Raw genomic sequence first — 23,449 nt, 5'->3', positions numbered from 1 at the left:
AGTGTGCTGGAAGAACCGAAAACATCTTATGTTATTACCAGTATAACAAGCGGGTTCATTGTACAGGAGATTAGAAGGAGACAGGGATTGCCGTTCATTTCACCTTCTACTTATGATAAGTGTGTACAATAATGTGGAGCCCGCACTTATCACATTATACTGTCTGCTCAAAAACTAACACTTATAGTAATCAGGAAAAATGTTCCTTACCGCTTTGTCTTACATACTGTAAAATCACAGGAAAAGAAGATTTATGGTACTTTATATTTATTTGTGTCTTAATCTTATCTTGCCCTAGACATAAAGCCCCCATACAAATTGGACTAATGTCATCCAAAACCGCAGATATCAATGGTTTGGCTGATAGTCTTATAAGAGGGCCACAGACAATTAATTCTCGAGAGACTTACAGGAGTTTTCTCACAAACAAAAGTTCATTTTAATCAACAGATCTTGGAATAATAATAATTTCCAAAATTGGATGTATTTAAATAAAATGTTCCTGTGCTGACAATACAGAATGGGTTCACGGTGGATTCTTTCTGTGAGGTAAAACATTTCCCTTCCTGTTTTTAAACAATGTTCTACTTTAAAGAAAGAATCAGCGGTGATCCCTTGCTGTCCTGTCTGTATACTCTTTTGCTTCCCCCTGTGCCCAGGAGCTGTGGTATGATCAGACCATGTTCCTGTACTGTCAAACACGGCCATTACACCGCAGATAGCAGGAGCACCTGTATAAGATTATCTCAGCACAATAACATTGTATTTACACACATCCAGTTGTATACATTATTATTATTATTCCAAGATCTATTGATTAAAATGAACTTTTGTTGGTGGGAAAACACCTTTAAGAATCCAACATGTCGTATTGCCTATCCTTTTGTTCCCGAGATAAGCCATGACCAGCATGTCTGGCAGCAGCTCTCTCATAGACAACACAGGAGCACTTGGCTGAACAGGCATCCCTGCGTATCGGAGAGCCGGAAGAGATGGGCACCAAACAATGGTTTGCCTGAGAGCCATCAAATGTGTATGGCGGGCTTAACCCGATACTTCCGCCATCCCTGGTCCCTCCTGCTCCATTGCTTGGTCCTTTGCATCATCTTCCTGGAAAAAAATGGAAGGCGCATGCGCAGTGTGCTGCCGAGATCTGCCGGCCAGTACTCGGCAACAATAGGGAATTTTTCCTATTGGTTCCTTTTGATCACTGTGACAGACCCTAGTAGGTCTTTGGAGTGAGGAAGGAAATCGGAGTACCCAGAGGAAACCCACGCAAACACGCAGAGAACAAATGTCATGAATGTTTAACAGATTTGAGTCTCAACTTTGGGATCTTCACCTATCTCCAGAGAGGACGCCCGCGATCCGACTGGTGCAGCAGTGATGGCTGCACAAGAGCCTCTGTCTCCATTCACTATTATGAGAATTATGAAAGCAGCCGAGTTGCTTACTTTCCTGTATTCAGTACTCCTGCAGCAGCAGAGATGGGACCCGAAACCATAGGTCACTTAAGGCCTATCCTATAGAAATGCCATTAATCTCAATCATGAGTCAACTTCTTTAAGAATCCAGTTATTTTTTTACTACCATTGCGAAAACTATAACAATCATACTCATTTTCAAGCTGCCCATTACAGCGGGTGCCAGCTGTAGTCCCTGTGGGCCCGCTGAGATAGTGGCGAGAGGTAAAGCCCAGGTGGACGGAAATGTCGACGTGAACGATAATTTGAATCCACACAAGATTTGTATGATAACACTTCACTAGACGGAAGTCAGACTGTTGTCCTGAAAATCTGAGGAGAAAGATTGGCAAATCCCCCCTGAGGGGGGAATATCGACATGTGGCTATGTCACACTGCGGAAGGTTGTCAGAGAACTAGGAAGATCAGAGATTATGATGGTATCTCCTACCCGTGAGGACTGCAGATGTATTGGATCCAGCCGACAGCTGTTTGATCTTGCACTGCCCGTTAAAGAAGGGAATTTCATGAAAGCTTGATCTTTCCGTGGTGTCACCGAGTCCCAGCTGCCCTTCACTATTCCAGCCTGAAGAGAAAACCTTTCCTTGTGCTAGAAAAGACCAAACATAGAAGCGGACATTGTGATTTCCTCCAGACAGATACTGGTTACTGGACTGCACAGGATTTCTGTACAGAGACCTCCAGACATGGCAGAATCACTCAGCAGTCCGGAGGTACGGCAGAGACTAACAAGGCCATGCTCAAGAAGCTCCAGGACCTGAGCCTTCAAAGATCTGAGCTTGTTGTCAGCTAGTTCTACATCACTAGCGGCCATTACTGCAGGATGACGCTCGTTATCCATTTTGCCTCTGCTAACACACATATGTGGCTATACCACTGAAATCGGTCACAAGTTTTTGGACAAGTAACATTTTTGCCATAATGTTTGGTTTTTGAATGTTTATGAGCTTTCAAACAGCAAACTAAAAAGTTAGTGGAGTTTTGGGGAATATGATAGAGACTCCTCCTTAGCAGGAAGATTAAAGGGTTATTCCCCCCTAAAAACCATGTTATCCACTATACACTGGATAGGCGATATCTTGCTGATCACTAGGGGTCAGACCCCAGTGATGCCAAGATGGAGGCTCTATAACACTGGGAACGGGGCTCTGCATCCTGGACGGAGCAGAGGTGTGCATGCTCAGCCTCTGCTCCATCTATTGTCTATGGGACTGCTGGAAATTGCTCAGCATTGCACTCAGCAGTCCCATAGAAAATAAGTGGAGCGAAGGCCATGTAATGTGGAATAAACTATTATATAAATCTATGCTTTCTCAAAGCAGATTTGCCTTTCTGTAACACGGACAGGCAAGGGGCATTTCCATCTCAGCTACTGGCCATGGCTGAGATGACAATATCTGTGCATATCTACCCACCACAGGCAATTTGCCATGAGGTTTCTGTAACACCCACAAAAGTAAAAGAGATAAGGAGATGGGAAATTATAAATTACCGTATATAACATTTGTTGCATTTTACCTCTTGGACTATGGACTAAGACCAACTATTAAACACTGGTTTAAGTGATTTCTCCCCTAGTCAGTGTTCGCTCAATATCTCAAATGTAAAGACTGCGGTATAAAATCAAGGCTGGAATTGAATGTTATGTGTAGCACCTCATCATCATTAAACTTTTCTACTTTCACATGTCCATGACCACGCTGCGGACTAAGGGGCAGCCTGAAGGATCCAGAGGGAACATGGCAGGAGGAGAGATCATTAAAGGGAACCTGACAGGAGATTCCCTCCGCTCTAAGCACGGACAGGATGAATCAGACGCTGACGGCGTTCTTGTAGGAGTGTATGTTTTATTCTGAAGCGTTCTTGTGTTTCAGAGCATACATGCCTTGAAAAGCCTATTAAAGTGATTCAATAAATCGCATTAAAGTTACAAAATGTTTGCAAAATTGAGCAAAAATGTGGCGATTTGGGGAGTTTTCACATTTTTTATTTAGCTCCACCAAAATGGGTGAAGTCGGGGTAGAATGGGAGGGTGATGCCACAGCTTGTAATTCATGACAAGCTGTAGCATATCTTACTCCGGTCCCTGACTGAAGTAAGATTTATGACAAGAGGCACGGAGGCACGAGCCACTTCTGAGACGCTCCTTATGTGCTTCTTAATCAGGAGCATATGACTCACACGGCCCATCATCAAGACTGGCATTGTTCACGTTGGTCTTGACGAATTGGGGCCATGGTCCCTGGCCAGCTTTTCGAACTATGCTTTCCCTAAAGCCAAGCAGCGCTCCAGAGCAAAACATACTCCGTAGCAATAAAATGTCCAATTCAAGCTATCCATTGTCCGTGCAGCGTGAATATTGGGTCCGGTTCACATCATGCAGAACAATATCTATATTTAATTTTAAAAAAAAATTACCTGTGGAAACCAAAGTGTGATTTCTTCCACACGCAGCAAGCTTTATTTTTTCAGATTTTAACGCTGTAAAACACAATAGCATAATATTGTAATTTTAAAATAATAATATAAATAATTTTGTAGAAGAGACAGTAACGAATTTACATCTCTGGACTCAACCAAGTACTGTAAGTAACACCTTTACGTGCCCAGATTTTAAAGGGAACCTGCTGGTAGATTTCTGCTGCCCGTTGCACAGTCAGCATGGATCCGAGACCGGCTCTGTTACTGCAGCCATGTCTGTGTCATGGCAGCCGGTAAGGATGTGAGTAGGATTACTAGTCATGGAGGCAAGTCCCGCTGGCTTCTTGCAACCCCGTGTTCAGGGATTTCCTGTTTGTTGGGTAATCCCTGCATGTGTTGCGGCTGTCGAACAGCTACGAGACATGCAGGCGCGGGGTCTCAGACACAGTATTCGAGCACGCCGAAGACACTCGGTTAGCACACAAGCATGCTCAGATAACACCTTATCCCAGAACTGTGCTCATCACTATTTACAATGTAAACTGTATACATTATGATATAGACCTCTTAGACTTGATGAGGCTGGTGTACTTACTTCAGAAATCCATGTCAAAATAATAATCCTGATATTTTATAAGTGAGAAAGCTGATAAATGCATTTATCTCAGCCCACCCAGCCTGACAGCTGCAGCTTGTACTCAGCAATGGGAGGGAGGAGGGTCCCTGATGAACTGTCAATCAGCCATTGTGAGTGATATTACAGTAAGGGCTTGATCACACAAGTGTATAATCGGCCTGTGCGCTGTCCGCATGCAAAAAGACTACAGACTGAATACCAACCAATGCAAGTCAATGTGGTAGTTCATGAGAACGCTTTTACAGAAGAACCGATGGTCCGCATGTAAAAAAAAATCTCAGTACAAGCTACTTTGATCCATATTTCGGATATTATAAGTCAATGAGTGCACAAAATACGGTCACATATGGGTCACCATTCATATGTTCACTGATACACTTCACTTATTATTATTTTTTTTTTTTAAACTGAAAAGCGGACAATTATGTATCCGCTTGTGTGAACCCGGCTCGAGTACACCAGCCTCATCAGGTAAAAGAGCTATTTAATGCTGTATGTAGCTTGTGTCCTGCTCTCTCGTGACATAGCATTTGCTTTAAAGGGAAACATTCAGTCTGTAGATAACCAAGCGAGTTATGGAGCATATAGCAATAGGTTTTAGTACTGAACTCAATAGGCCATGAAAGCAATCAGACATCTTTCCCTGAATAAAAGTAATTAAGGAATAGCATCAATATAATAATCATACAAATGTATACGCATGGCTCTCCTTTAACCCTGCTGTTTTGTTCGCATTTACTATACACTTGTAGTGTTCCGGGTCACTATGACCCGGCTTATTAAACCTTGATTTTAGACACTCTAACTCCACTTTTTTTTATACTTTTTGCTTACTAGACTGTTTGTGAACATGTTTGGTAGTAAAAAAAAAAAAAAGAAAAATGAACTAGAAATCTTTTTTTTTGTTTTTATTCTGAAAAAACAGATCCATCCAATGAGCAAAATGAAAATAGAAAACTACGCATATTTTGTAAAAAAAACAAACAATCAAATCAAACATTTTGTGATAACAAATTAAAGATAATAAACATTACAATGTGAATATATTTACATGATCATATCAATTTACGGATTCTTGCATGAAAAACAATACACATGATTTTTGCATAGAAATGTTTTACAGCAAGAACATGTTATACTCGTCTTGTTGTCACAAGTAGAAGGGCAATAGCTGCATCTTTTTCTTTTGATGCCGGAAGGGGCCATGGGGGTAGAAGCACACAGCTGCTCTCCAAAGAAACTGAAAGGTAACATGTCTGGGCTAGCATATGTGTACTGATAAGAGCAAAAAAGATAAGAACCCTTCTGAAAACAAGCAGATAAGCCAGGAAGACAGACTTACTTAGCAAAAAAAAATTATTTGCAAGACTTTACAGCTCAGCTTTAAAAAAAAAAAAACGTCTTAGACAGCGCGTTCTGAGCAGTCCGTTATGCGCATAATATACACGTGTAGTGCACACCTAGTGATCTCTCCGGATGCACTCTACATTTTAGAATAGACTGCGCACCAAAAATAATCAATATAAAGCCATTTTTATGGTGCGCAGATCTCAATGCATACCCCCGGTAGAGCGCGTGTACGACCCCATTGAAATAATTTAGGAAATAAATTAATTGATATACAATAGTAGATGCAATAAATAGACCCAACTGAGGTTATAACTCCTTTATTTCACTGAAAATATGGCCTCACAGCTGTAAAAAGCGATGTCGGGTCACTATGACCCGAACACAACAAGTGTAACTTTTTGCGTGTAGCAAAAAGTAAACGAAAAAAAAAAAAAATACTCATAGGTAGGTCCCCCCAAATGAGGAAAAGTCAAGGAGTCTCAAGTTTTAGAGACTTACAGAAAAAAAATCTACAGGGCCGCAAAAAGTCTGTTCGGGTCACTATGACCCGAACAGAACAGCAGGGTTAAAATCTGTTTGAAGAATCACCATTCAAGACATACACAGCATAAAATGTAGGAAATGCAAATCAGCGGAGAGGTGTAATGCAGGTAACGCGGCTGCCTGAGGTCCGGGACGGCAAGAGAATTCTGTGATCGCAGGAATCACTAGATTTCTTCCCTGACACAGGAGGGAGATGTTCTCTGCAGCTGGCTGTAAGAATTTCAGGAAAGTTAGAAGGATTCAACGTACCCGAGTCTGTTCCTCAGCATGAACGACAAGCTGGAGCGCAGCTCTGGAGATCTGCCTTTGAGGGTGCCATGCACAAACAGGGGGACGGGCAGACGGATGACATTTGTATGTATGCAGTTTGTCACTGCAGTATCCTAATATTATCACAATCAGATAACTGTAATAATGCATGTAAGCTCGGCAGCACAAAAGAAGAATACCCCCACGATATTCACCCACAGCTCTGCTACATTAATACACACTCATACTAACACAGCTCTGCTACATTAATACACACCCACACACAATACACACCCATACATACACAGATCTGTTACATCAACCCACACACAATACATACCCATACATACACAGAGGTTTAACATATCAATACATACAAAGCTCTGCTTAATCAATAGACACACACATATACATCTCTGCTACTCAACACAAACACATATACACACTGATCTCTTACATCAAAACACACACAACTCTGCCACATTAATACACATCTCTGAAACATCAATACAAACACAAAGCTATATTAAATCAATAAACACACACACAACCCTGCTACATTAATACACACCCATACTCGCACAGCTCTGCTACGTTAATACACACACAAATTACATACACATAGGTCTGATATATCAATACACCCACAGCTCTGCTACATTAATACACACTCACACAGCTCTGCTACATCAATACACATCCACACACAATACATACATACCGCTCTAACAAATCAATACATACAAAGCTCTGCTTAATCAATATGCATACAGATATATACCGGTATCTCCGCTACATCAACACAAACACATATACACACTGATCTCTTACATGAAAACATACACATCTCTGCTACATCAATACCATTACACAGCTACCGTATGTTAAATCAATAATAGTGATGAGCGAATATACTCGTTACTCGAGATTTCTCGAGCATGCTCGGGTGTCCTCCGAGTATTTTTTAGTGCTCGGAGATTTAGTTTTCATCACCGCAGCTGAATGATTTACATCTCTTAGCCAGCTTGATTACATGTGGGGATTCCCTAGCAACCAGGCAACCCCCACATGTACTTATGCTGGCTAACAGATGTAAATCATTCAGCTGTGGCAAGAAAAACTAAATCTCCGAGCACTAAAAAATACTCGGAGTCCACCCGAGCATGCTCGAGAAATCTCGAGTAACGAGTATATTCGCTCATCACTAATCAATAAACATACATGCACAACTCTGCAACATTAATACAAACACAGACAGCTCTGCTACATAAATTCACACATAACTTTCCTGAATAAACACGCACACATTGCTCTGCTACAGTAATACAAACACACACAGCTCTGCTACATCAATACATACCCACACACATTACCTCCTCTTCCCTTTTCTTCATTAACAATCACAAGACCAGAGACTGACACATGACCCAAAAATTCTGGCAAGACATTTGGTCTTTAAAAAAAGACTGAGCCGTTTACAAAGGGCTTTTCGTCTCTTCCTCTACCTTTATATTCAGCTGCATCTATGACCTTAGGAAACAGACACAGCTGATGTTCGGACATACCCACGACTTTACTAAACATTGGGACAGCTCCTCAAATATCGGGACAGAGCCACTGGATCCAGAATTGTTGGCTGGCATGCTTACTGAGCAGCTTGATGACGTTTTGATAAAAGCATTAAGCTACAGTGGGGCAAAAAAGTATTTAGTCAGTCAGCAATAGTGCAAGTTCCACCACTTAAAAAGATGAGAGGCGTCTGTAATTTACATCATAGGTAGACCTCAACTATGGGAGACAAACGGAGAAAAAAAAATCCAGATAATCACATTGTCTGTTTTTTTAACAATATATTTGCATATTATGGTGGAAAATAAGTATTTGGTCAGAAACAAAATTTCATCTCAATACTTTGTAATATATCCTTTGTTGGCAATGACAGAGGTCAAACGTTTTCTGTAAGTCTTCACAAGGTTGCCACACACTGTTGTTGGTATGTTGGCCCATTCCTCCATGCAGATCTCCTCTAGAGCAGTGATGTTTTTGGCTTTTCGCTTGGCAACACGGACTTTCAACTCCCTCCAAAGCTTTTCTATAGGGTTGAGATCTGGAGACTGGCTAGGCCACTCCAGGACCTTGAAATGCTTCTTACGAAGCCACTCCTTCGTTGCCCTGGCGGTGTGCTTTGGATCATTGTCATGTTGAAAGACCCAGCCACGTTTCATCTTCAATGCCCTTGCTGATGGAAGGAGGTTTGCACTCAAAATCTCACGATACATGGCCCCATTCATTCTTTCATGTACCCGGATCAGTCGTCCTGGCCCCTTTGCAGAGAAACAGCCCCAAAGCATGATGTTTCCACCACCATGCTTTACAGTAGTTATGGTGTTTGATGGATGCAACTCAGTATTCTTTTTCCTCCAAACACGACAAGTTGTGTTTCTACCAAACAGTTCCAGTTTGGTTTCATCAGACCATAGGACATTCTCCCAAAACTCCTCTGGATCATCCAAATGCTCTCTAGCAAACTTCAGACGGGCCCGGACATGTACTGGCTTAAGCAGTGGGACACGTCTGGCACTGCAGGATCTGAGTCCATGGTGGCGTAGTGTGTTACTTATGGTAGGCCTTGTTACATTGGTCCCAGCTCTCTGCAGTTCATTCACTAGGTCCCCCCGCGTGGTTCTGGGATTTTTGCTCACCGTTCTTGTGATCATTCTGACCCCACGGGGTGGGATTTTGCATGGAGCCCCAGATCGAGGGAGATTATCAGTTGTCTTGTATGTCTTCCATTTTCTAATTATTGCTCCCACTGTTGATTTCTTCACTCCAAGCTGGTTGGCTATTGCAGATTCAGTCTTCCCAGCCTGGTGCAGGGCTACAATTTTGTTTCTGGTGTCCTTTGACAGCTCTTTGGTCTTCACCATAGTGGAGTTTGGAGTCAGACTGTTTGAGGGTGTGCACAGGTGTCTTTTTATACTGATAACAAGTTTAAACAGGTGCCATTACTACAGGTAATGAGTGGAGGAAAGAGGAGACTCTTAAAGAAGAAGTTACAGGTCTGTGAGAGCCAGAAATCTTGATTGTTTGTTTCTGACCAAATACTTATTTTCCACCATAATATGCAAATAAATTGTTAAAAAAACAGACAATGTGATTTTCTGGATTTTTTTTTCTCAGTTTGTCTCCCATAGTTGAGGTCTACCTATGATGTAAATTACAGACGCCTCTCATCTTTTTAAGTGGTGGAACTTGCACTATTGCTGACTGACTAAATACTTTTTTGCTCCACTGTACTTACTGGTAGCGGCATTTCTCGGAGGCCCATGACAGCACGACGAGAGAGGGGATCCGCCCATTAGGAACAGGAAACCTACAGATACAAAAGGGCGGTACCTCTCCCTTGCCTCAGTTGTATTTCAGAGTCTTGAGAGGACTACCGCGGTTAGTGGTACACAAAAATATACACTATATACAGATTATGTACAAAATATCAGACATCTATTGGAACTGGTATCGTATTGTGAAATATATACATTTATAGGAAGTGCAACCCCCAGTGAATAGGGAGGGAACTAAGGGTGCTGTCATGGGCCTCCGAGAAATGCCGCTACCAGTAAGTAGCTTAATGCTTTACTCGGACTCCCATGACAGCACGACGAGAGAATTACAGAGATGTAAGCTTCCTTAGGGAGGGACTATGGCCTGTAGCACCCTTAACCTGAATGTGAGATCAGAGGAAGCCCCCAAATCCAACCTATAGTGCTTAAAGAAGGTGGACGGGGATGACCATGTGGCCGCCTTACATATCTGGTCGATTGATACTCCAGACTTTTCCGCCCAGGATGTAGCCATGGCCCTGGTGGAATGTGCCCTCAGATTCTGCGGAGCCGGACCTCCACCTGCAGTGTAAGCCAAAGAGATAGCCTCCCTAATCCACTTTGCTAGTGTGTACTTTGATACCCTAAAGGTACCGTCACACATAGCGACGCTGCAGCGATACCGACAACGATCCGGATCGCTGCAGCGTCGCTGTTTGGTCGCTGGAGAGCTGTCACACAGACCGCTCTCCAGCGACCAACGATCCCGAGGTCCCCGGTAACCAGGGTAAACATCGGGTAACTAAGCGCAGGGCCGCGCTTAGTAACCCGATGTTTACCCTGGTTACCATCGTAAAAAAAACAAACAGTACATACTTACATTCAGCTGTCTGTCCCTTGCCGTCTGTTTCCTGCACTGACTGCTGGCCGTAAAGTGAAAGCAGAGCACAGCCACAGCGGTGAGTCACCGCTGTGTGACTCACCACTGTGCTGTGCTTTCACTTTCACTTTGCGGCCAGCAGTCAGTGCAGGAAACAGACGGCAAGGGACAGACAGCTGAATGTAAGTATGTACTGTTTGTTTTTTTACGATGGTAACCAGGGTAAACATTGGGTTACTAAGCGCGGCCCTGCGCTTAGTTACCCGATGTTTACCCTGGTTACCAGTGAAGACATCGCTGAATCGGTGTCACACACACCGATTCAGCGATGTCTGCGGGGAGTCCAGCGACAAAATAAAGTTCTGGACTTTCTTCCCCGACCAGCGACAGCACAGCAGGGGCCTGATCGCTGCTGCCTGTCACACTGGACGATATCGCTAGCAAGGACGCTGCAACGTCACGGATCGCTAGCGATATCGTCTAGTGTGACGGTACCTTAAGTCCCTTTCTAGGGTTTTGGAAAGATAAAAACAACGCATCATCTTTCTTCCATGTGTCAGTAATAGAGATGTATTCTAGCAGGCATCTCCTAACATCTAATGTATGGAGTAGTTCTTCTTTAGGGTTGGAGGGATTGGGAAGGAAGGATGGTAAAACTATCTCCTGTGTCCTGTGAAACCGTGATGACACTTTTGGTAAATAGGCTGGGTCCGGTCTGAGGATTACTCTGTCTGGTAGAAACTCTGTATAAGGGGATACCCTGGAGAGCGCTTGTATGTCCCCAACTCTACGGGCAGATGTAATTGCCACAAGAAAAGCTGTCTTAAGAGATAGGGCCTTAATTGAAGCTGATTGTAATGGTTCAAACGGCTCTCTAGTCAATGCTGACAGTACTAGGTTGAGATCCCAAGGCATAGATCTATCTTTATGTATGGGTCTAGATCTAATAGATGCTTTAATGAACCTTGAGATCCAATAATTATTGGCGATGTTACATGAAAATAGAGCCCCTAGGGCCGAGACCTGTACCCTTAGAGTACTAGTGGATAGATCTAGCTCTAAGCCTTTTTGCAGAAATTCTAAGATTTGTTTTATAGGTAATCCCTCTTCTAAATTAAAATCAGAAGAGGCCAGAAATTTCCGCCAGGTTCTAGCGTAAATTGTTGTGGTTATTTGCTTTCTACTTTTCATAAGGGTCTCAATTAGACTCGGGGAGAACCCTTTGCTTTTTAGCAACGCCCTTTCAAAATCCATGCCGTTAAATGGAGATTCTTTACTTGAGGATGACTGATCGGACCCTGGTAGAGCAGATCTGGATTGTCCGGAAGTACCCAGGGGTCCTCCACTGACATGATCCTGAGCCAAGTGAACCAGGCCCTTCTGGGCCAGAATGGGGCAATCAATATAACTCTGGCTCGATCTTCTCTTATCTTCCTGACTAGTAAGGGTAACAGGCCTAGTGGAGGAAATGCATACGCCAGTTGAAAATCCCATTTGATCAGAAAGGCGTCTACCGTCAGAGGATCTTCCCTGGGATTTAGGGAACAAAATTTTGTTGTCTTCCGGTTGTCCCTGGTAGCAAATAAATCTACTTCTGGATGTCCCCATTTGTGGACGATCTGATCGAACACGCAATTGTTTAGGGACCACTCCCCTTGTCTCAAGGTGTTGCGGCTTAGAAAGTCCGCCTTGATGTTTTCTTTTCCTCTTATGTGTAGAGCGGTTAGGGATAATAAGTGATTTTCTGCTGTCTGGAACAGACGATCCGCCACTCTCATCAGTGACTCGGAATGAGTTCCACCCTGATGATTTATGTATGCGACTGCCACCTGGTTGTCCGATAGGATCTTGACATGATGACCCTGCAGATATATGAGGAATTTTTTCACTGAAAGCTCTACTGCCATTAACTCTTTCTGGTTGGAGGAGGCTGATGTTAGGGGAGGGGACCATAGACCCTGAACCATCATGTCATCCATGTGTGCTCCCCAACCCGAAGGGCTAGCATCTGTTGTTACAACACGTGTTACCTGTGACACCCAGGGAACTCCCGCCGATAAGTTTTCACTGTCTAGCCACCACCTAAGAGATGTGAGTGCTTTTGGACCTAAGGTAATCTGATTCTGCAGGGACCCTTGTAAGATTCTATCATTAACCAGCACCTCAGATTGTAACGGTCTGGTGTGGAATTGGGCCCAACGGACAGCGGGAATGCAAGAGGTTAAAGAACCCAATAGTGACATAGCCTGTCTAAGGGTCATGGATGGTTTATCAATTGCCCTAGACACCTGTTGTTGGATATGTAACAACTTGTCGGGTGGAAGACAACACTGTTGGGATTCTGAGTTTAACAATAGTCCCAAAAATCTTTGTATTTTCTGGGGCTGTAAACGAGATTTTTCATAATTTACGATCCACCCCAGATGCTCAAGTTTGGATGTGGCTGTCTCTAGCTGAGAACGGCAATGGTCTGCAGAGCTCCCTACTATAAGAAAGTCATCCAAGTAGGGAATAATTAGGATGTCAGACTCTCGTAAGTGCGCCATGACTTCGGCCACTAACTTTGTAAACACCCTAGGAGCTGCTGATAAGCCGAAGGGAAGAGCTCTGAACTGGAAATGGCGAATCTGGCCCCCCATTGACACAGCTACTCTCAGGAATCTCTGGAAGTGTTCATGTATTGGAACATGATAGTATGCATCTTTTAGATCTACAACTACCATGAAACAGTGATTAAACAATATTTTTATTGCTGAATTGATTGTTTCCATTTTAAATGATTCATTGACCAGGAACTCATTAAGACATTTGAGATTAATGATCGTTCTAAAGGATCCGTCTGGTTTCTTAATCAGAAAAAGAGGAGAATAAAATCCCCTTCCTCTTTCTGATTCCGGAATTTCAATCAGCACGTTCTTGGAACATAAGTTGATAACCTCTGCTTCCAGGGCTGCTTGCTCAAGGGGGGAGGAACGTAAAGGGGTTAATTTAAATTTTTCACGAGGCCAGTGATTGAAGTCCAGTTTTAGACCTTCAGTAATGATGCCTCTGACCCATTTACTGTTTGTAATGTCCAGCCAAGCTGAAGAGAATGCTGACAGTCTACCCCCCAGAGGGATCGCTAGTCATTGGTCCGGTTTTTTCTGATCCTTTGAGGAACGGCGAAACATATAGCCCGTACCTCTACCGCGTCTGTCTTCCCATCTGAAACTTTCTCTAGTGGGAGAGGACCCGCGTTTCTTCCCGCGACCAAATCTCCTTCGATTGAACGGCCGGCGGTAAGATGAATATAGATTGGGGAATTTCTTTTTGTCATCCCCTGCTTTTTCCAATAACTCGTCCAGAGTTGGACCGAAGAGGTATTGTCCTTCACACGGAATGGCGCAGAGCTTGGTTCTAGACTGAATGTCACCTGACCAACATTTCAGCCACAAGGCCCTGCGAGCCGCGTTGGATAGTCCTGCCGCTCTAGCCGCCATTCTGACAGAGTCCACAGATGCGTCCGATAGGAAGGCTGCGGCATTCTGGATGGTCGGTAGAGCCTTCAGAATAGTGTCCCTGGATGCACCGTCCTTAAGCTGAGATTCTAACTGATCTAGCCAGACCATTAATGATCTGGCCGTACATGTTGCCGCCACGGCTGGTCTGAGAGATCCAGCCGCCATCTCCCAGGTACCTTTAAGGAATATATCTGCCTTTCTGTCCAGAGGATCCTTGAGGGTCCCCATATCCTCAAAGGGTAATGAGGCTTTCTTTGACGCCTTTGCAACAGCCGCGTCCAATTTAGGAGCTTTATCCCATGTATCCACAACCGGATCGTCAAAGGGATACCTGCGTTTTAATGCAGGTGGTAAGGCCCCCTTTTTTTCTGGTTTCTTCCATTCTCTAAGGATCAAGTCCTGAATCTTTTCGTTTACCGGAAAAGATCTATGTTTTTTACGATCAAGTCCGCTAAACATCATCTCCTGTTTTGAGGGTTGTGATTTAGGTTCCTCTATACCCATGGTGCCTCTAACTGATTTGACAACTTTGTCGATTTTATCCAAGGGTAGACAGAATCGTCCTGACTCCTCATCTGATGAAGAGGAGAAAGGACTGGAGAGATAGGAATTTTCCTCTCTTTCTTCCTCTGAAGAATTAGAGTCCAAGAGAGTCCTATGCTTTGAGCCTTCCGCTTGGGATAGGGACCGTAGTGATTCCCTTACTTCCAGCCGGATCATTTCCCTCAGATTTGCCGGAGTTACGGACTCTTCTGCTACCTAGGGGAGGACAATATAGGAGATAACTAATATCTGACCTAATGTCACTACCACCAACCCGCTCCTGTAGACCTCACCGTCTGCTGTATACAGGGGGCACATAATTTTTTTGAACAAGAGTCAGGTAGAGGGACTCCACAGAGGGCACATTCCTTATGTTTTGACTTTCCCGTACTCTTCTTCCCCTGGAATGATAAAGTATAAGGGGCCCGCGTCACAGAGTGAACTTTCACGTAGATCACTTACCCGTGCGCCAAAGTAAAGTACCGGAATCCGAGGGGTTTCTTTAGTCGAAGCTCTGGATCCTTGTTCGGAAGAGCTCTTACGACTGGGCTGGTCGCCTCTATCCTTCTGTTTGGGCTTCTGACGTACCTCATCTGGCAGCTGCTGCTGCTCACCACCACTCTCCATGACGAAATGCGACCAAAAGCAGGGATCTAACATCTCCACCTGCATAAATACCCCTTGGATCCGGTCAGCAGATGGGCCAGCGCTGTCCCTATTGGTCCAGGATACAGCAGAGGGCAGGAGATCTTGCGGTCAAAACCGGCACTCAGACGCGATGGGCGCCGCCATCTTGGAACGACTGCGCATGCGCAGACGTCCGGCGACCCGGAAGCGGCCGCTAACCCCGCCTCCTTATGTCACTGCACCCGGAAATGCTCCAGCACGCGCTGAGAGCGGTGCAGGACGCCGGGGATGGAGCGCAGCGCTCCGGGAGCTCACCCACACGCCTGAGCCCGGCACCCGCAGCCACACCATACCGCTGCACCACCAATGGGAATACTTGCCTGCGCCGGCGCTGATGGAGGCAGGAAATCCTCCGGACTCCGCTCCCTGCTGCGAACGCCACTGCCGTGAAATCCAGCAAGGACCACCGTGGCGTCTCCAGGGATCTCTGCACCGGCCGAGGTAGGAGACCCCCCGCTACCGTATTCGCCCTTTTGTATCTGTAGGTTTCCTGTTCCTAATGGGCGGATCCCCTCTCTCGTCGTGCTGTCATGGGAGTCCGAGTAAATTCACAGTTTTATCAGCTGAAAGCTATCACTGGAGGACTAGTAAATCTGCTACCATAAGCATCAGACTGGCCCACCTGAGAACGTTAGGATTCTCCGGTGGGCCCAGGCATTGACATCTGCTGGCAAACAGGGCCAGCCGCTGCCTAGGGCTCCCGCTCCCCCAAGAGCCCCCAGCCAGTGGCATGTCACTAATAGCAGCACACCATGCAGCTGATATGGGGCCCGTAAGTCAGGGGGGTCCGCCCAGCGACAGCAGTGGAGCAGTGGGTGACAGGAGGCAGGAGCTGGCTGCTGTGGCTAAAGCCTGTTCCCACAGCTAAAGAGAAATGAATATTCACTGCTCCCTACTCCCATTGGCGTAGAGACCAGTGAATATTTATTTTACTTTACGAACAGGAAGTGTTAGGCCATGTTCACACAGTGCGTTTTTTACTGCGGAACCGCAGCGATTTTGCCGCTGCGGGTCCGCAGCTGTTTTCCATGCAGGGTACAGTACAATGTAACCCTATGGAAAACAGGAACAGCTGTGCACATGATGCTGAAATTCACAAAAAAAGCCGCGCTGAATAGCTGCGGTAAAAAAGAAGGACCATGTCACTTCTTTGTGCGGAACTGCAGCGGTTCTGCACCCATAGACCTCCATTGTGAGGGCAAACCCGCAGTAAAACCCGCAGATCAAAAATATATCTGCGGGTTTTATTGCGGCTATGGGTGGAGAAACCGCTGCAGCAGGAAGTGCGGGGAAGCGGGAGGAAGTTGGTGCGCGGAAGTGCGTGGGCGGAGTGTGGTCCTGGATCCCGAAGAGACATGGAGGCATACCGTCGTATGGGGATCGATGTCGGCCGTTTGATAGATTTGGTATGTGTGTGTGTGTGTGTGTGTGTGTGTGTGTGTGTGTGTGTGTGTGTGTGTGTGTGTGTGTCCCCATGCGACGCTAGTGCCACCATTGTGCTAAGTCACCGTATGGGACTACTACTCCCATCCGGTATTAGGATGGGAGAGTTGTCCCTGTGTCCGGCGACTTAGCACAGTTGTAAAGTTACACAAAACAAAACACAATACACATACATGACACACAGTACATACAACATATAACACAGAGTATATACTTACCAACAGCACACTGGTAGGCGAAGCCCTCGATCCCCTAGAAAAAATCCCAAAATAAAAAATCAAATTCATACTCCCTGTCCGCAGAATCCATAAAACGAGTGTCCCACTCCTAGCTCCTAGCAGTGTATCGCGTACTGTTCCGGAGTTCAATGGCTCCGGCGTCTCGGTTAACGGAAGAACAGCTGCGTTGAACTTTCCCACGCAGCACTGCCGTTAAGTGAGAGTACCGGGGTCAATGACCGCCGGTAAACTCGCTCGCGCATGCGCAGTGACACACCGACAGGAACTATGGCTCCTGTCAGTGTGTTGCTGCAGCCGTGGAGAGCAGACACATCTCTGGATGTGTCTGTTCTCCATGGAAGATCTTCGTGGGACCCTCGATGGATTTCTGCGGACAGGGCCAGGGAGTATGAATTTGTTTTTTTATTTTGCGTCTTTTTCAGGTCGAGGGTCTTCAGGACGGATTGAGCGAACAATAAAATATGGTCAAAAAGTGGGTGTCTTTATTTCATTAAAATATTTTTTTTCTAGTGTTTGTGGGTTTTTTTTAATCCTTTCATTGGCTTAATAATGGATAGGCGTCTTATTGATGCCTCTCCATTATTAACCGGGCTTAATGCCACCTTACAATAGCAAGGTGGTATTAACCCCTCATTACCCCATATCCCACCGCTACACGGGAGTGGGAAGAGAGGGGCTAAGTGCCGGAATTGGCGCATCTTTTTGATGCGCCTTTTCCGGGGCGGCTGCGGGCTTATATTTGTAGCCGGGGGGGGGGGGGGGCAAATATCCATGGCCCCTTTCCTAGGCTATGAATATAAGCCCACGGCTGTCTGCGTAGCCTTCCTGGCCTAAAAATATAGGGGGACCCCAACACTTTTTTTTTCCGGGGCCCCCTATATTTTAGTGCCAGAAAGGCTACGCAGACAGCTGTCGGCTTATATTCATGGCCTGGGAACAGCCAGGGGTATTTTCACCCCTTCCTGGGCCTCAAATATTGGCCCACGGCTGTCTGCCTAGCCTTTCTGGCCTAAAAATATAGGGGGACCCCAACACTTTTTTTTCGGGCCCCCTATATTTTAGTGCCAGAAAGGCTACGCAGACAGCTGTGGGTTAATATTCATAGCCTGGGAACAGCCATGTGTATTTTAACCCCTTCCCAGGCCACAAATAATGGCCCACGGCTGTCTGCCTAGCCTTTCTGGCACTAAAATATAGGGGGACCACAACACTTTTTTTTTTCGGGGCCCTCTATATTTAGTGCCAGAAAGGCTACGCAGACAGCTGTGGGTTAATATTCATAGCCTGGGAACAGCCATGTGTATTTTAACCCCTTCCCAGGCCACAAATAATGGCCCATGGCTGTCTGCCTAGCCTTTCTGGCCTAAAAATATAGGGGGACACTACGTTTTTTTTTTTTCGGGGGTCCCCATATATTATAGTAACCTTTTCATAGGATTAATAATGGATAGGCGTCTTATTGACGCCTCTCCATTATTAACCGGGCTTAATGCCACCTTACAATAGCAACCCTATCATTAACCCTAGGATCCCTTTATGGTTAGGGTTAGGATCCCTTTAGGGTTAGGATCCCTTTAGGGTTAGGGGTAGGGTTAGGATCCCTTTAGGGGTAGGGTTAGGATCCCTTTAGGGTTAGGGGTAGGGTTAGGATCCCTTTAGGGGTAGGGTTAGGGGTAGGCTTAGGGTTAGGATCCCTTTAGGGGTAGGGTTAGGGTTAGGATCCCTTTAGGGTTAGGGGTAGGGTTAGGGGTAGGCTTAGGGTTAGGATCCCTTTAGGGTTAGGGGTAGGCTTAGGGTAAGGATCCCTTTAGGGGTAGGGTTAGGGTTAGGATCCCTTTAGGGTTAGGGGTAGGGTTAGGGGTAGGCTTAGGGTTAGGATCCCTTTAGGGTTAGGGGTAGGCTTAGGGTAAGGATCCCTTTAGGGGTAGGGTTAGGGTTAGGATCCCTTTAGGGTTAGGGGTAGGGTCCCTGTTAGGGTTATGATCCCTACCCTAACTATTTCAGTTTATAGTGGGTTTTTTACTTAATTTTGATGATTGGCGCACGCGCCGCTCAGGATTGACGTCGCCAGAGCTAGTTGTAAAACAACTGCACACGAACGTTTTTATTGGTGTTTGTGTTTTTAGTTTGTGCTTGGGTTCATTTAGGGGTTACTTTGATATATTCCAACTTTTTAAAACCATTTGTCACATTACTTGGCCGTTCTATAGATTATGAAATGACACTATTGTATTCATTGTAGGTTCGTGATTATCCGGCCCTGTGGGACCCTTCTGATGAATCCTGTAAGGACAAATATTAGAGGGAACTCGCATGGACCAAAATTGTTCGTGAATCGTGACATGTTCCCGGATTGAGACAAGTATCCTGGGGCAACACAACAGCAAATTGGTAATTATAATTACATTTATTTAGCAAACCTTGAGTTTATTAAAAATATAATTTTTTTAGATCTCTAAAAAATTGTTGTTTTTTGGAACCTTTTTTTGGTAGATAAAGATAAAGATGTGAGGCAACGGTGGCGCTCCATCAGGGACAGAATTACGAAGTTTATTAATGACTGTGCAAAGAGTGGCTCGTCGCCGAGCAAAAAAACTTTTCCCTTCAGTGAAGAGCTCCAATTCATTGTGACCAGCCGGACATTGAGAAAGTAAGTTACAATCCACTCCACAAGATTATTTATATATAATATGTGTTGCTAAAAATTTTATTAATGATCTTTTTTTCCCCCCACAGGACGGAAGGAAACATGTCAGCAGCTGATGTAGAGGAAAGCGACAATGAGGATGGAGCAGGCAGTTCCTCTGGAGTGGGAGGGATCATCTCTCCATCCATTCCCACAGCTTCTGCTGAATCAACATCCACTTCAGCAGCTGCTGCATCCACATCTGCTTCAGCAGCTGCTGAAGCATCTGATTCCGCAGAAGCTGTGAGAGTGGAGAAGAGAGCTGTCTATCCGGTGGCAGCAGAGAAAAAAAAAAACAAAGAAGAACAATGAGGACCAAACGGTGCAAATTGCCTCCGACACCCTGGATTTTATAAAAAAATCTTCTAGCGACGACCATTGTGACTCGTTTGCATTAACTGTCGCAAGAAAGACCCGCTCCCTGCCACCGGATAGACAGTCTCTTTTTATGTCTATGGTCCAGATGTCCCTCACTGCTCTGGAGGACCCTGCTCCTATTTTGCCATATAATGAGGTTCTGATGGGGGTGTTGGGACTGTTCAGGCCCCGACACAGAACACCGGACACACCTGCAACAAGACCACAGTATTTGGGCAACAGCCAAGGAAGTTACACAGACAGAGGAAGTGCTCAGCAGCTGGGAGCAACTTCTCAAACTGAGGGAACAAATTTCCTGTATTCTCCCGAGTACACCATTCTCCATTAAAAGTAAATTGGGCTACAGCTCCAGTTGCACAGAAAACCACAAGAAAAACGAAGTACATCATATCTGATAATCGGTAAACTTATCAGTTTATTTAAAATATTAAAAATGAACAAAACATAATATAACAGAAAAACCGTATTGATATTCGAATAATAGGGAACAGGTGCACCACAACATCCACTATCACATAACAGGAGGGGAGAAGGACATGAGTTGTCAAAGGAGTAAAAAATATAACTGAGTACTGGCACTGGAGGTCTCAATAGAGATGTACAGGGACACATAACTCCTTTGACAACTCCTGTCCTTCTCCCCTCCTGTTATGCGATAGTCGATGTTGTGGTGCACCCGTTCCCTAATATTCGAATATCTCAGTATTAAAACGGTTTTTCTGTTATATTTTGTTCATTTTTAATATTTTAAATAAACTGACAATTTTAAGGATTAGCCGAGATAATGTACTGCTTTTTTCTTGTGGTTTTCTTGTGTTTTTTCTATGAGTATGGTGTCCGGACCTGAGCTTTTGTTTCTAGCTCCAGTTGCACGTTGGCTTTGAAAGGGGCTGTTTAATTATTTTTTTTCAAATTGAAAAATCATTTATAAAATTTACAACAATTTTGTGTTCTTTACAATAAATTTTTTTTTCAAAAAATATTCTCTTGTTTTTAGACAATGGGGACAAGGCCGCTGTCCTGGGTTTATGGGCTATCGATTAGTGGTTTGGGGGTTGATGTGTTAACTATTGTATATCTCATACTGCAGTTAATTTATGAAAACACCCCCCATTTTTTTGACATACAAAGAAACAAAAGAAATTAAGCCCAAAAAAATTTTTTATTTAAATTACAACCAAATTTTTTTTTTTTTTTTGGGTAACATGAAAAAAAAAAATTTTTTAAACACAATTTTGTGTTGATTGTTGTCGTTTCACATTCTTCGGGATCTTTTCACAACAGTTAGCAGCGATGTCGGCAACTTTTTGGGGACGGTCAGTGTAGATGCATCCTTCTCTGCTGGTCAGGCTGCCCAACACCAGCACAGGAGTATTGCCAGTGCACGGCACCTTCAGGACTCATAAAGTAGTCAGTGAAGGATTCTCTCACACGCACACCAGAGTTGGACGGCCTGCCCAGACCCCCGTTGACCACTGGATTAAATACTGGCTGCTGGTACTCCACATCTACGTCAGTGTTGTACTCACGAGCGTAGTTGTGGAGTACACAGCAAGCCTTTATCACAGCATCAACGGTGTCTGTGTCCAACTGAATGGCAGTGTGAAAGATCCTCCACTGACTAGTCATGATCCCAAAGGTGCATTCCACATATCTGCGTGCACGACTCAGCCGATAATTAAAAATCCTCCGTCGGGCATCCAGTCCCCTTCGTGGGTATGGGCGCAGCAGGGTTGTCGTTAAGGGAAACGCCTCATCCGATACCATCACAAAGGGCACTGGATGTGTGGAACCCGGCAAAGGTCTTGGGGCTGGGAGCGTGCCGCCATCTCGAAGAATTTGCATCCCAATCTGTGATGTTCGCAACACCCGAGAATCCCCAGTACTACCATAGGCACCAACATCAATGGCAACAAATTTGTAATGGGCATCAGCCACCGCCATCAGGACCACTGAAAAATACTTCTTATAATTAAAGAAGCGTGATCCTGATCGTGGGGGCTGCTGAGCCCTAACATGTTTACCATCAACTGCACCTATGCAGTTTGGGAAATTGGCCACAGACTGAAAGCCTGCTGCAACCTGCAGCCAAGTCTCCTCGGTTGGGGAAGGCATCACTATAGGCTGCAACTTCTGCCAGATGACGGTACATGTACACCTCACAATGTTAGAGATGGTAGATTTACCAACTCTAAATTGGAGGTGCAGGGATGTATAGCTCTCTCCTGTGGCCAAAAATCTGCAAAGAAACAAAAAAGAATATTAGAAATGTCACACAAAAATGTAATTAAAACATGTCACAAGTTAAGGCCGCTATAATATATATATATATATATATGTTAAGCATTCAATAATGATGGCATTAACACCCAGCACAACACAAAGGGTGTAAAAAACATTAATAAAAGACCTGATGGGACTTGTGCACACACGCATGCGAGATATGACCGAGTGTTGCATGGTAATCCCCGGACCTGCTGCATGCACTCCGTTGTGGAGCGTACGGCTCCATGTATTGGTATGTGGGTGCACACTCCGCTCCAGAGTGCAGGCGGCAGGGCCGGGGATTACCATGCAACACTCGCCCGTATCTCACGTGTGTGTGTGTGTGTGTATGTGTGCTCCCCGTCCAACAAGAGGAGTGGGTGGGTTTAATCACACATACTGGACACAGAGACATGTAAAATAGACACCTAACGACATTCCCACAAAAAAATTGTTACTTACCGCAATGTGATGAGCAGCCTTTCCTCAGCAGAGATGGACTTCCTCATCACCGTGTCTTGCAGTGTCAAATGGGGTGCCAGGATGGTGAGCAGTCTGTCGAATGCCAGAATCGACAGCCGACAAAAAGATATAAATTTGTCCGGATATCTGAAAATTGAAAAAGAAACACAAAAAAGGGTTACTTCACAAGTATTGTTAGCAAAAAAAGGTAAATTTGTCGTTCAAAATATTTCTACTTACCTCCTCAAATCATTGTAAAGGACATAAAAGTGCCCCTTCTCTGTTCGCTCTGCTACAAGAGGGTGCACCCACATTCTTTTCTGTGCACGCCTTCTCTGCCGCCGCTGCCTCTAAAATAAAAA

At 44.8% G+C, this 23,449-nt stretch overlaps 1 protein-coding gene across 2 annotated transcripts in view; it reads right to left on the bottom strand.

The window, feature by feature from the left end:
• RPGR (retinitis pigmentosa GTPase regulator) overlaps positions 1-23,449 on the bottom strand; it is a 99,419-nt gene that overhangs the window by 57,203 nt on the left and 18,767 nt on the right. For both annotated transcript variants that reach the window (XM_069761616.1, XM_069761617.1), the window contains exons 4-5: positions 3,903-3,965; positions 1,915-2,073 (exon numbers count right to left, since the gene is read on the bottom strand). In XM_069761616.1, the coding sequence (XP_069617717.1) occupies positions 1,915-2,073; positions 3,903-3,965 (222 nt within the window). The remainder of the gene's footprint in view (positions 1-1,914; positions 2,074-3,902; positions 3,966-23,449) is intronic.

This window comes from Ranitomeya imitator, chromosome 3 (assembly GCF_032444005.1).
Source record: "Ranitomeya imitator isolate aRanImi1 chromosome 3, aRanImi1.pri, whole genome shotgun sequence".
Classification (NCBI taxonomy): domain Eukaryota; kingdom Metazoa; phylum Chordata; class Amphibia; order Anura; family Dendrobatidae; genus Ranitomeya; species Ranitomeya imitator.
Note: the sequence above shows the minus strand (reverse complement) of the source record. Positions and strands in the feature narration are given on the sequence as shown.